The 14,139-nt window shown below is 52.1% G+C and overlaps 1 protein-coding gene across 12 annotated transcripts in view; it reads right to left on the bottom strand.

The window, feature by feature from the left end:
• Window positions 1–14,139, bottom strand: part of MBNL1 (muscleblind like splicing regulator 1) — a 115,598-nt gene that overhangs the window by 75,867 nt on the left and 25,592 nt on the right. For 8 of the 12 annotated variants that reach the window (XM_075716251.1, XM_075716253.1, XM_075716248.1 and 5 more), the window contains one exon: window positions 10,305–11,323. The exons of 2 other annotated variants lie outside the window; for them this stretch is intronic. In XM_075716251.1, the coding sequence (XP_075572366.1) occupies window positions 10,305–10,478 (174 nt within the window). In that variant the 5' untranslated portion in view covers window positions 10,479–11,323. Of the gene's footprint in view, window positions 1–8,436; window positions 8,512–10,304; window positions 11,349–14,139 lie in introns of those variants that run through there. 2 more of the 12 variants (XM_075716243.1, XM_075716256.1) reach the window with 2 other exon arrangements.

Here is a 14,139-nt window from a genome sequence, read left to right as displayed (position 1 = left end):
ATACTACCTTAACGAACAAAGAAAAAATGTGCACCGTTCCTGACACTGCTATGCTAGCTACTACACAGAGCTAAAAATCTGCCAGGCTCCTGTGAAGTAAAAAAACCTCTCTGTGGGCTGGTCAAGGCTGGAAAGACTTCTCTCAAAATAAACGTGCAACCTCTCCCTCGCCCAGTATAGAAGACTAGCACTGAAATCGCACAGGATTTGAGGCTGAATCCTGTCAGGATAAAGAAATTCACTTGTGCAATGGATTATCAGTCTGTGCTCGTAGAGTGTAACCACGGTTAGAAACTCTTCATGAACCCCGCTTGCTCACTTGCGTGCTCTTACACATGGTTATTCCTTAGACTTCCCTCCAGCACGTATAAAGCACACACTAGCCAAATTTGTTAAAATTCACTCTTGTGTCTTCTTGCAATCTTAACCTAGTAATGTTTATGATCAGCTTGTATTTGTGCTTTCAAGCCCGAGGATGTTTTTAAAAGGATGTACGTCTAGAGAAAGGACAGGGAAAGGGGAAACAACACTGGAAAAGCTGGAAATTGAAGAAACATTAATATTGCTAGGAGCTAAAATGCCATAGGGCTTCCGATGTCCCTGAAGTTCAGCAGGTGGGTACTTCCCTTGGGCAGCAACTCAATCCATCACCAGGAAGTCAAAAAGACTTAAGAAGAGCAGAGAGCAACGACCTTTACTCTTGCGAAGTGGTGGCTACCTACTACGCCTGCAGCTCCCCTGGGCTGGCGCGGCTGCTCCCGGACTGTGTTTTTTCCAGCGTGGCCACAAACCAACGACCCTGCTCCCCAGGTACGCTGCAGGCCCCCGTGTACCTGAGCCGACTCTTGCCCATGACCTGCCCCAGCCATAAAGTGCCATCTTCCACCTCGGGTTCGACAGAGCCTTTGGTCCTACTGGCCCCACGGGCAGCTCCCCCAGCGCAGGTGGCCTCAGAGCCACCCACCTCCCACGGCCCCACGGCCCCCTCGCTACGTTGTGATCCAAAATACATCCCCACGGCCACCTCGCCACATCGGCCGCTCCCCGGCCCCTCGGGCACGTAAGGACCCGCGCCCTCCCGTGCAGCCGGCACGGCAGGATGGACAGCGTGCACGTGCATGAAGCGCAATTTCCGTACTTTGCCATTCCTCTTTTTCAAATTTAAATCTCAGTCTTACAATTACTTATGTTTATATTTAAGCCTGGAAAGCATCCCATTCAACTTCAGTGAAATCATGGCGACAAAGTAAACTGCTTTGTTTCCTCAAAAAGCTGCTCCTTTCTTCAAATAGTACTCTCTTCCGTTTTTACTAACTCTGTACAATTTCGCCAAGTTAGGAATGGTCCAAAGGAATCTGGAGCCGAGGAGAGTCTTTCCAGGAACTTCACGGGACTTGAAGTGCTCTTGAGATGCAAGCTCGATCCAAACCCGCTACCCCAGCTGGCCCCTTCAAACCCTCCTGCTAAAGCACCACACCGCTCCTCAGCAGCCTTTGAGCAAACTTCTGAAGTATCAGCATTTTCCCATCGGAGCAGCACTGGTGTTCCCACCATCCCGTCTCTGAAAAGCAAGAGAACTTTTCAGGATCTCCAGGGTTGAGAGCTGGCAGTCAAAGTGCATTGGGGTGCAAAAGGCTGCTGAGTTCAGCACTTCTATCAGCCGGAAGTTTACGCAGTGACTGGAATATTAAAAAAAAAAAAAAACCAAACCTGCAATCTGAGGAAACAGATCCTGTTTATCACATCAATATATCTGCTACATCCAGGAACGCCTCTGCTCGCTCCGAAGCAGGGACACCACCTCTCGAGGCAGCGCCCACGAAACGCGGCTCCGTTGCTCTGTAATGCAGCAGATCTCGGCTCCGGGCTGGGCACACAGACACCGGGCAGGGCAATGCCCCCGACAGCGCGCATCGGTTCTGCCGTAGCGCACGGGTGACAGAGCCGGCCGGGCAGGAGGCACGCGCCGGACCGCTCTGCCACGGCCCTGCCAGCCCCGCGCCCCTGCAGGGGTGCCGCGGGGGCAGCCCCCGACGGGGACGTGCCGGAGCTCCCGGAGCTCAAACCAGCACTGCCTCGGTATGCCAAGAGTTTCCAGCGCAGCTTCTGCTGGGATCGCATGAAGCGGCGGTCCTCCGAGGTCTCCTACGTTGCTGCTTTGTGTCCAGTTTTGGGCCCCTCAGCACAAGGAGGACATTGGGGTGCTGGAGCGTGTCCAGGGAAGGGCAGCGGAGCTGGGGCAGGGTCTGGAGCACAGGGCTGGTGGGGAGCGGCTGAGGGAGCTGGGGGTGTTCAGCCTGGAGAAGAGGAGGCTGAGGGGAGACCTGATCGCTCTGCAGCTCCTGGCAGGAGGGGGCAGGGAGGGGGGTCGGGCTCTGCTCCCAAGGAACAGCGACAGGACGAGAGGGAATGGGCTCAAGCTGTGCCAGGGGAGGTTTAGGTTGGATGTTAGGAAACATTTCTTTACGGAAAGGGTGGTCAAGAATTGGAACAGGCTGCCCAGAGAGGTGGGGGAGTCCCCATCCCTGGAAGTGTTCAAAAAAGGGGCAGAGGTGGCACTTGGGGACATGGTTTAGTCTAGTCTACCCTTGACTGGTTTAGTGTGAACTTGGTAGTGTAGGTTAATGGTTGGGCTGGATGATCTTAAAGGGCTTTTCCAACCGAAATGATTCTATGATTCTATGCTACTAACGCAGCAGGAGCTCTGGAAGCTGCTGCGTCCCACACCTTGCCATTGCTGATGTGATGCACTCCAGCACCGCTACACCCTGCAGATGGACGTAGCTGGATTTATTATTCCTCTTTAAAAAACCCACTTTATCAGACGTTAATACATTCCTCTATTTGACCAAAATCTTGGAGTTGCTGCCAACTACCTCAACTAGCATGCTGTATCAGTTAAATAACTAGATACTCCCTAATAAAGAGGGTATGTCGTAAGTATTTCAATAAATTCAAACATGAACCCCCAAAAGGTTTTCTTATTTGCATGATCCCACGTTTCACTATGTTACAATTCAGTGTTTATTTAAATCTTATCTCAACAGCAGTAGCCCTTCAAATGGCACTGTGCAAATTAAGGAAAAAGACAGACCTCTGAATCAGAATAAAAGCATCTCTTCTGTTATTCTGTACGGGAACTAATTTAAGTGCTGCTGTGCAGCCCCGGCTGCAGAAACTAAAAGCCTGGATCCCCCAGGCACGGCGAGGGGCTTGCGCAGGGGGAGGCGAGCAGGGACCAGCTGCCGCTGTGCCGCTTGCAGGCACGTTCACCTGCACAAGCCCCATCCCTCACAATTAAGGCTGCCAGCAAGCACGCCAATTAGCGCAGCCGGCAAGGCAGAGACTCGGTGAGGAGGCTTCATACCCTTTAAAGACTGAAAGATCACCCTCTTATTTCCCCCAAGCACTGTCACACAGTCCCGGTGGGAGGAAACACACGGCGAGGCAATCGGCGGACAAAACCAAGCAATTAGTGTCACTGAAATTGCGCGTCGTCTGGGATCCCTGTCCTCGGAACGGGAGAGCTCACCCGATGCCGCAGGCAGCATTCCCCGCGGAAGGTGCTCCAGCCGGCACCGGACTCCGCCTGCTCTGCCTTTTGCTCCCTTTGAAAGCAACGCAGAGGAAAGACGCAGGATATGCAGGAATGCTTTTTAATTGCTTCTCACCAAAGCCTTCTCTGCCCCAAACCTGAGCCTGCGCACCCAGGGCACTGCTGCCCTCCCCATGCCTGGAGCCCGGCCAGCAGCGGGACGGTGCCGGGAGCTGTTCCCAGGGCCAGGACTGCTGCTGCGAAACGGGGAGAGCTGGGCTCTGCGCTGAGCCCGGCCCCACGCATCCCTCCCCAACCCACGGGGAAACGCAACACGGCGCAGAAGGACGCACAAGAACACGGAGAGAGGATTAAAGACGAGTCCATTACTGACCATCCCCAAAACAACGCTGGTTTTTCTCTTAAGAGGGTTGTCACAACCTGACCGGATGGGTAGGAGGGCGGCAGACTTGCCTTGGCTGTGAGACTTCTCCCCCAGCAGCCTGGCCATTCTCGGGCATTCGGCACGGCCCCGACACGGGAGCTATTCCCGACGTGAAGCGCAGGCTTCTAAGCAGCGCCCAGGGCAGTGTTTCCTGAATGGCAGCGATCCGGTTGGGCTACGCAGTCCCAACAAAGAACCATTAATGCTTCTCCAAAGTCAAAAACCAGATGTGATCATTTGGTCTTGAATGCAATTTGTTGCTTCCAACAAATTTGAGAGTCAACCTTGGCAACAAGGCATCTGTATTCAGAAAAACAGAGCAAGAGAGACTGGGGGTCAGCCCAGGAAGGAGACAGGCCTCCCAGGCTGCTTCTGACCGCTCGTTTGAAGACTTGGGACAAATGACTGAATATTCCTGACATCAAGTTTCCCTATTTTATGCCTCTCTAAATCTTCCTTGCAAACCAGTTCAGAATTTCACTGATTTTGACTGCACGCAGCAGAGTTCCTGACCGTACGTAACGGAAACTCACGCTGGTTTCTATTATGTACAGCCTCCAAAAAAATGACAGTGCAAATGATACAATGCATTGTTTTAATTTTTTTTTTTAATTTCTTCCTGCAGATGTAGAGCTGAAACTGTAATATGAACTCTGAACACGGTAGCGAGCCATAACTCTTTTGTCTGAATATCTGATTTCAAAATGGCATTTATATTTCCACAGAGGAACATGCACGGCTTTGATTGGTTTTTTAATGGACTATTTGCCACTCAGCCTAACAATTGCACCATTTTCCCAACGTATTCGCCGCTTTCCCTTTGCTTCCCCTTCTGGAGCTCAGCCTACTGGCAGACGCACAGGCTGAGGGGGAGAAAAATGGCAAATCCGATCTTAGGAATTTGAACACTGTTTATATTTTCATTTTTTTTCCAAGGGTTACTGCTTTATGAGTTTCCTTGGAATCAGACGTGCATCCATCTGCCTCCCGGCCCCGAGCCAAACCTCACCTCTGCGCCCTGAATGCTGTTACTGGGCTGCACTCAAGCGATGCTGTACACCCCAAAGTTAAAATAACTAAAGAGTCACCTGCTGAACTGTCTCTATGTTTCTGGATTTTTCATTCTGCCTTAATTAAAGGACCGACAGAGCCCATGATCTGCCATTCTCACACTATTAGTGAAATACACTTACCATGATTTTCTTTTCTTTGTATTAAAATAAATAAATAAGGTCATTATTCTACACCCTTAGGTAAGTATAACACAAAGGGAAACGCCAAGTCAAAAAAATCATTATTTTTTGAAGCAGCGACGAAGTAGAGAGATTTCAACAATTAACAATTACAGCTCTGAGGTGGTAGAAATAAGGTGCTCACCGAGTTAATCTATAATAATAATAACGCATTTATATATATTTCTAAGGCTTCTCGGTAAAAAGCGGCGTGTCACTTTTACAGAGTTCAGGAGTTTCATGTTTAAAAAGTAAGTACTTCTACACCAGAAGGTAAAATACTAATACACTACGTATTGGGGGATCTTAGATACAAGGCACCAGAGCTTCAAACTCAGACATTACCAGTGAAAAGACTTGAACTTCTAGTCTCTAGCTTTTTCTTAGAATTTCAAGAAAGCAGAGAAATGTGAAAGCTCAGGACTTTTCAGCTGTTGAAGGAAGAGTAGGAAAAAGCTTTTACACTTCATCGGGACGTCCAGCTCCAGCATGAAGTAGCTGCCTTAGCAGGAGCGTAACTTGAGGGCAAAAATTGATTTGAAAGTGGCAGTGCCCGTAGTAAGCGTTAGCTCCAAAGGAATAAACGATTCAGCCCAAATCCTGCACTGCTCACCGAGTCCACCGAAACCGTGCGAGGTTCCGATCAGTCCGAACCGGCGTGTTTTGGATCGCAACAGCCTGCAGCCTGTAGAAAGCCCGCTGCCTGCAGCGCAGAAGCGCCGGCTGACAGCAGCGCCGACCACGACCAGGCAGCAGCGGCAAAAAGACAGCCTGAGTCCACATCACCCTTTCCCCACTCTCTTCCTCCTTGTTTTTATACTTCCAAAAATATACGGCTAGGAAAGACGCCGCGGCAGCCAAAGGATGCGGCGCGCACAGGCAAGCTGCAGGCAGGCTGACGGGGCGTCCTCAGCGCATCTGCAGCCTCCCACACGATTTGCATTTGACATCCATCTCCCCATTGTTAAGACATCTTTATCTCAGTTTTCAGGAAACGTCAGGCGACTATGGGAACATCTGATGAAGTTAATGTGATTTCAAAAATGAATCCTACTTAGGCGTATTTTTCCAAGCAAAAAATGAAGAAAAACATTTTAAAATTATGCTAAAAATCGAATTTCTGTTGCAAACCGGTTTCCTGATTTAGGAACTCAAGAGCTTATTTTTGCTGCAGAGAGTTTAACAGGCTTTTAGGCATCCAAATTTAGGAAAAAAATCCTACGGCATTTAAACAACGCAGAGCTGGAGCTGGAGCTGACTCAGCCACTCAAGCGCACAATCTGAATATACTACATAATCGTTCTTGTTTTAAAATTATCCTCCTAATATCTACGGGCTAGATTATCCCACACGCAGTTATCTTGATTAATGCACTACCCTAAGGACAGCCTTGCAGATTTCATTAGGGCTAATTATGAAGGAGGGTATTCAACAGAGGGATGATAAAATCTTGCTCTGATTGACACGGCCCTGACCTCCTCCTTGCACTACCTCGCCGAGGTCACGGAAACGTACCTCTTCTTCTTCTCCCCCTCGCTTCCAATTAACAGGCAGCAACGGCTGCTCCTCACCAGCTCGGGACGAAGAAAGAGCCCGAGGCGCGCCCGCGGGACGGTGCTGTGCCGCGCTCCGTGCCACGGCGGCAGAGCAGCCCCGGCGGACACCGACACGGCGCCCGCGGGCGGCAACACGACACGGAGAGAGATTGGCAGGGGACGATGCCCCTCTCTAGACCTGCGTATACCGTTTTTGCTTTCATTTCACGGGGAGATGGGGGATAGGAAAAAAAAAAATAAAATAAAATTTTTTTTGCCCAAGCCAAAAGTTCCACTTCTGCAATCTGTTTTTACCTCCTAGGAGCAGACGAGAGGGGCGCCTGCTCGCGGCTGGCTGCACAGCCTGCTGTACCCTGCACAGCACCGCGGAGGGCACCTGGGCCGGGGGCCAAGGTCCGGCGGGCAGAGCTGAAGGGTGCTGCCATTGGACGGGGTCCCCTCAGAAAGGACGTGCTTCGCCTGTTTACGTTCTAAATATAGCGGAGCACACCGGCCATCTCCAGCTCCTGGGCAAGTGCCGCCGTCAGGGGCGGCAGCTCTCCGCAGCGCTCGCACACACCTGCCTGACGGCAGCTAACAGCGCTTTTTCCAAGACACACGAGCGCTAATTCTTGGGAGCAATATGAGCGAAAGACGCATTCGCAGCTTGTAAAAAAAAATTCAGCGACTAAACGTCTGTCTTATGTCTGAAAGACAGTGCAAGGATAGCTGTTTAGCTAATAGTAATATTACATACATTTATAAGAAATCAAGTATTTTAATGTTAAGGTCAATTTTTAGGTGTACTGCTATTTTACTAAAGAGCAAGGACGTTACATCCACACTGAATTACTGAAATATTAAAAATTACTTCTGAATGTCCCAATCAAAAATCTTTTTTTTTTTTTCCTTTGGTAAACTATTAACTGGCCTTCCAGGATCTAGAAAAATCTGGTGTAACATTTCCCCAAATTGTTTTTGCATAACACCTAAAGTTTGTGATTTTGCGGAAAACGTAACAAAATAACTAGTGCTTGTTTAGCTTAGCACCCACAAAAATTGACAGAGAGGTGAAGCAAAACCAAAACTGAGCAACCGCTTTTCTACCCTGCGGATTGGGCAGGGAATTCAACGAAGAGATATTCCATTTTCTGCATAACAAAGGTATTTTCATACATTATAGAAGCCATTTAACTAAAAAAATAAAAAAGGCGCTCAGGAGCAAGCAGCTGGCCGTGCTCCGGCAGCGGCAGCACCGCGACCCGGCCGTGCTCGCCCGGCAGCGAGGGATCCGCCGCATCCCCCGGGAGCCCCTCCAGCACGCAGCGATGGGGGAAGCACCTCAGCCACAAGTAAACCTTTCAGCACCAACACAAGTAAGCACGTCTGCTAAGCAGCGTGTTTTTAGACGCAGATTCCCTCCCAGCTTACAACTCGGCTGCTGCGTTGACTTTACGTGGGCAACAGACTCTCTTCGACAGGGTATTCTGCAGCAACGTAATGCTGCTGTAGCGTTACCTACAGTCAATACCCCGGACCTTGCAGCTCTTCACAAGGTGCCAATTATCCCTTCGCTCAAGAGGAGAGCGGAGCAGCCCTGCTGACGGCAACAGCAGAAGCAGCCGTGCCGCCGGGGCCGGGGAAGCCTGGCCGGTCCCCGCTGCTCTCATCCCGACGCGCCCACGCTGCCGCTCCAGCGCCGCTGGCCGCCTCGTCCAGCGCCGAGATTTTACGGCACTTCCAACGACCGCGGATGTCAGAAACCTGAGCGGGGGACGCTGGCCTACGGCGGACTCGGGCGATGCCTCCCGTAGCGAAGGAGATTCACGTCCGATTAACTCTGCCGTCCCGTTTCAACCCTCTCGGCTGGATCCGCGCTCGGAAACACGCAAGGCCGGCGGGGTAAGGCTGCTGCGACTGCCGTGCGCCGCGCGATCCAACACCCGTTCAGCAGGAAATTAAACCGGGGCATACCGCCGGTGCTGTTTTACCCGTAAATACGTCTTCACTCTCACACCCTCTGACGCAGAGGCACGTCTAAGCCCCCAAGGCCAGGCCGGCGTTTTCGGCAGGCGTGCCGCCATGGGTGCAGCGCTGCGGCCGGCCGCGCACCCTCCGTCACCACCACGGTGCAGCGTCCTCGCAGCGGCGGCCGGTGCCGCGCCATGCCTCAAAGAGGAAGCGCCAGGCGGGCTCGTGGCACTGCTCCTGGCTCCAACGCTTTGTTCATGCATAGAAACACTAAATATCCACGTTTTAAAATGGATTTTTCTCCCCCCCCCCATGCATAATTACTGTAATTTAAAAATAAAACTGAACAACACAAACAAAAGCATTTCAATATCCGTAAGTTAAAACACGGCTGGGGGTGGTGGGGCTGGGTATTTCAGGCCCAAGAGCCTTTTAAATGCTCACCCCCTGCCCTGACCTGAGACAAGACATGTTTTTAAACTCGGGCGCGTTGCAGGATTTCTCTAAAAGCGCTACAAAGCCACTTCCTGGCCGGCTCCCGCTGCGATGGGGGCCCGGCGGCACAGGCGCCCTGCAGCAGCTGCCTACAGCCACAGCTCCCTCCCCAGAGCGCGTCTCTGCCGCCAGCCAACTCCACGCGCTCGGGCTCTGCTCCGCTTCCCGGCATTCGGTCCCAAGAAGAGAAAATTATACTGTAGAAAAAAAAACCTGACAGACATATTTCTGTTGCCCAACTTTTGATTTGTTTTTTTTTTTTTTTATGACTCTACTGAATTAATTCTGCACTGTTTGTGGGATGAGTAATTTAAACGTTAAGATTATTTAACTCATAAAAAATGAAGGGAAGGCGCTGGGATCCACACATTTAATACCTTTTATTGAAACTCCAGCTACAGTAAACCAGCAGCCATATATTTACAGCGCCTAGCTCGGATACACCTCCTAAAAATCACAGCAAGGCTGTAGCCTCTCTGCTACAGCCCTGCTCGCACGTCTAGAGGCACCTTGCCTTCTGCTAAGCGTCGTCCTGCCCTTCAGCAAGCGCATTTGTGAAAAAGACAGGAGATCCACGGCAGTCCCAAACGCAGAAATACAAGCAGGGTGCTCACCCACACCCAAATAACCTAGGGAGGAAAACACTCTTCTAAGATTCACCATCAGCTGTCCAGAGACACCAGCAACCCGCCGGTAGTTACGAGATGGAAACAAATCCTCATATTGCTTACGTGGTTCGTGCTATTAAAAACAAAGAATCCTTACAGTGACTTTGCTGTTTCTACGTGAAGTGCCCTTTATTCCAGCTACAGGCAGGGAATAATTTGGAGGCAAACAAGCAGTCACTGCAGCCATACTGGAGGGAGGATCCGAGCCCTGCCAGGCGTATTTTCCCTTCACTCCCCCTATCCTTCCCCTTCCCCTGAGGAAAACAGCAAAACAAATCAACAAGCATCAATAAAATGAAAGCAGCAGAACATCCCACTGGTGGCAGCCAGCAATTGCTCCCTTTCGGGCTGCGGGGTTTCTCTGGCTACAACTGCTTCTTTCATTAACCGTATATCCTTGAAAAGAATATAATATTTACTCACTTTCAATGAATCAAAGCAGGCGATTACGCGTCCGTTTTCAACTTGGCAGCTTTTCGATGGGTGTGCAAATTTACATTCCGTGTCTGGTCGTGAGCAAGTCCCTCTTTGGAACTCCCTACACACTTCCAGCGTTAGCCATTTTGTGTCCCGAATCGGTGTGACACTAACAGCCATCTTTAGATTTTACAGGTAGTTAAAATTTCCAATAAAACGGACAAACAAGTAGCTGAACTGATAAACTGGAAATGATGAAAGCGCCACCTCCAGAATACTTGGGTTTGTTTGTTTGTTTGTTTTTTTTCCCCCGCTCCCTATTTTAAAAGTACGTGTAAAACGGGGTGGCCGCAATCTCACGGAAAAGATGTGGCACCGGGGGTTCACGGCGTGACACTGCTAATCGCCAGGGGTTTCGCACTCAGAGAACCGCCAGGATTACCAGCAAGGTGAACGTTAAAACGCGTGGCCCGGGACTAGCCTCGCGCGCTCAGCAACCCATCCTGAGCGCCAGCCGGAGCCCACGACGCAAGCATGAAAACGTGGCACACCCTCCGGCGCGGGATTTCCGAGCTGCTGTCGGGAAAGTTGTCTGAAAGGTAATCTCCACGCAGCCGAATTTGCCACGGGGTTCTGCGGTGCGATGGGTATCGATTAGTTTGGCATAGACAGATGCAGCAGTTTAGAGCAACGATCGAGACGGGGTGGGTTGCTTTGCCTTGGGCTTGGGTTTTGGGGGGTTTTTGGGGGTTGCTTTTTTTTTTTTTCTCCTCTCCTTGATTTTCGGGCAGAAGATCTCTGACCTTCACAGCAAACTTTTATTTTTACAGTAAAGCAGCCTGCGGCAAGGCCCGCCAGCGCCCTTCTCTCGGTTTTGGGTGGCAGCGGGGGTGTCTGGCTAGAGGTGGCGGGCGATGCGCTGTCGTCGCGGTCTAGCTGGCAGCAAGCAAGGCAAAAAGCAGCGGCTGCTCTAGAAGCGGTCCCAAGCAGCAGAGACGTCAGGAAAGGCACTTCTTAGTACCAACCTGTAGAGAGAAGAGACACGTTACAATGCGCCGGGCGGCACTCCGGGGCCGTCCCGCCGCGCCGCCGCCCCGCCGGGCACTCACGCCAGCCGCCGCCGGGAGAGGGGCCGCTTCCCCGCGCCGCGCCAGGCATCGCGGGGAGCGAGCCAATGGCGGGGAGCGTTGCAGCGATACGCCGGGCAGGAAGCCAATGGCGGGGGCCGTCTTATGAAAGGTCGCGCCTGTCAAGAGGCTGCCTGCGCCGCTGCCCCGGGCGCGCCCGCCCGACGGGGCTCGCCGGCCGCCGGAGGACGAGCGTGCGGGCCCGGGCTCCTCCCGACACGCAGCGAGGGGGGCGGGACGCGGCGCCGCCGCCGGGAATGGTACCGTCCGCTGCCCGCCGCCCCGCCCCGCCCCGCCCCCGCTGCCTCAGCGGCCGGGCGCACGCAGGGCCCTCGCCGCCCGCCTCGCCGCAGGCCCGGCCCGCAAGGCCGCGGGCTGCCCCCGAGCCCCCCGCTAGCCCCGCCGCTAGCCCCGCCGCTGCCTGCCGCCGTCTGGGGGTCACGGCGTCGTGCAACGCTTCAGGCTGGGGAAGGCCTCCAGGTCGTGCAGCCCAGCCCTTAACCGAGCGCTGCCGAGTGCACGCTGAACCAGTTCAGGGCACAGCAAGAATTCATTTCGTGTTTCCTGCCTTGGCGGCCGGATTAGTTTTTAATGAGTAAAACTGGGAATCGCTAAGGTTGGACAGGCCCTCTCAGATCATCAGTCCAACATCACCCCAACACCCCCATGCCCACTAAACCATGTCCCCAAGTGCCACCTCTGCCCGATTTTTGAACCCCTCCAGGGATGGGGACTCCCCCACCTCTCTGGGCAGCCTGTTCCAATGCCTGACCACCCTTTCCGTAAAGAAATTTTTCCTAATTTCCAACCTAAACCTCCCCTGGCGCAGCTTGAGCCCATTCCCTCTCATCCCATCGCTGTTCCTTGGGAGAAGAGCCCGACCCCCCTCCCTGCCCCCTCCTGCCAGGAGCTGCAGAGCGATCAGGTCTCCCCTCAGCCTCCTCTTCTCCAGGCTGAACACCCCCAGCTCCCTCAGCCGCTCCCCACCAGCCCTGTGCTCCAGACCCTGCCCCAGCTCCGCTGCCCTTCCCTGGACACGCTCCAGCACCCCAATGTCCTCCTTGTACTGAGGGGCCCAAAACTGGGCACAGCATTCCAGGTGCGGCCTCACCAGCGCCGAGCACAGGGGGACGATCCCCTCCCTGCTCCTGCTGGCCACACTGTCCCTGACACGAGCCAGGATGGCGGTCACCACAGACCAGCCTGGCTCTGCATTCACCTAAGAGCTCAGGAAACAACGTGCCCTCCCAAAGAGAAGGACTGCTCAGCACTCTGTTTGTGCCCTCCCGTTAGCATACTGCAGGTGAACGACAAGCTTCGCGATAAGCACCACTCACTTAAAAAAACACCCAGGCATTTAACATCTGGAAATGAGAGGGTAAACCCTTCCCCTCGGGTGCCGCGGTGGAATGGGTGCTTCTCTGTGACAAGTTTCAGATGCCCAGCTTTGCCACAGAAGGCGGGTGCCATGTGTAAATATAACATTATAATAAATTATAACTCTTGTCCCAGCCTGCAGATCTCCAAAAACACAGCCTGCAGATCTCCAAAAAACACAGCCTGGAGTACAGAGCAGAGGGGCACTCGCGGCAGTGCCCGCAGCACGCCGTGGGACACCGGAGCCCACGGGCAACACCGACAATGGGACTTCTCCTGCCAGCACTGCAACCCCCAGCAGCATCCCTCCCACCTGCGTCCAGGGGGAAGGTTGTTCACATCCCTGTCCTTCTAAAGACACCGCTCCACAACCTTCGTATTTCCCCCCCCCAAAGCAGCACCACTGACACTGTCACCAGAAACGCATCCGGGGAAGCAATGCTGGTCAGCGTGGATCCCAACCCATAGATGAGGAAAAACTACGAGGAGCCTTCTTCCAGGGACCGAGTGGTTAGAACAACAAACTACGGGAGAAGTAAAGCACACCTAATACAGCTAATAGATTATAACGGGCACCACGGTTTCCTTGCCAGGACACTTCTAATCGTGCCCACATTTTTAACCCCTGCTAGCAGGAGACAAACAACTGTGCATAATTACTTGCAAGCACAAGTTAACAGCTCTAAGCAGGGATTTTCTCCTGTTCATCAGTTTGGTATACAATCCATACCAAGCATTGATTTTTCCAAATGCTAAGAAGAGTCAGAGCAGCAATTGATGTATTTTACATGCTAAAGCCAAAGCAAGCTAAAGGCCGCATTTTTGAAACAAGGTATTTAGTGTCACTCACATTACAAGAGCAGTCACCCCCTACCATGAAAGAAAGAGAACATGAAGGCGACATACAAAATGAAAACAGATGAAAACTATCTTTTGTGCTCACGTGTAGTGAAAGGGGTAATCTTCCTGGCAAAACTCACGAAACCGTGTTTTATTCCTAGCTTTGTAATAAGTTTTCTATTTGGAGTCAGACTAAGCCACTTACTCGCAGCAAAATCCTGCTCCTGTTGAGGTCAGTGACGTATCTATAACTGCATTAAACACGGCTGAATTTCACCCTTCATTCTTCAGGCTGCCAGCTACAAAAAGAAAAGTATTACTCTGAGGAGCTGCGATGCCTCAGAGGTAAATCTTCTGAATGTGAAGAAATGCTAGATGTATATTTTGTCTGCACAGTTACTTGAAGAAAAATTGTTTTGTCAGAATTTGTTATCTACCTGAAAACACAGCCAGAAACGCCAGCTTTAAAAATAGCCTTCTAGCAAAAATAAAGGCTG

The sequence above is a fragment of the Pelecanus crispus genome, chromosome 9 (assembly GCF_030463565.1).
Source record: "Pelecanus crispus isolate bPelCri1 chromosome 9, bPelCri1.pri, whole genome shotgun sequence".
NCBI lineage: Eukaryota > Metazoa > Chordata > Aves > Pelecaniformes > Pelecanidae > Pelecanus > Pelecanus crispus.
Note: the sequence above shows the minus strand (reverse complement) of the source record. Positions and strands in the feature narration are given on the sequence as shown.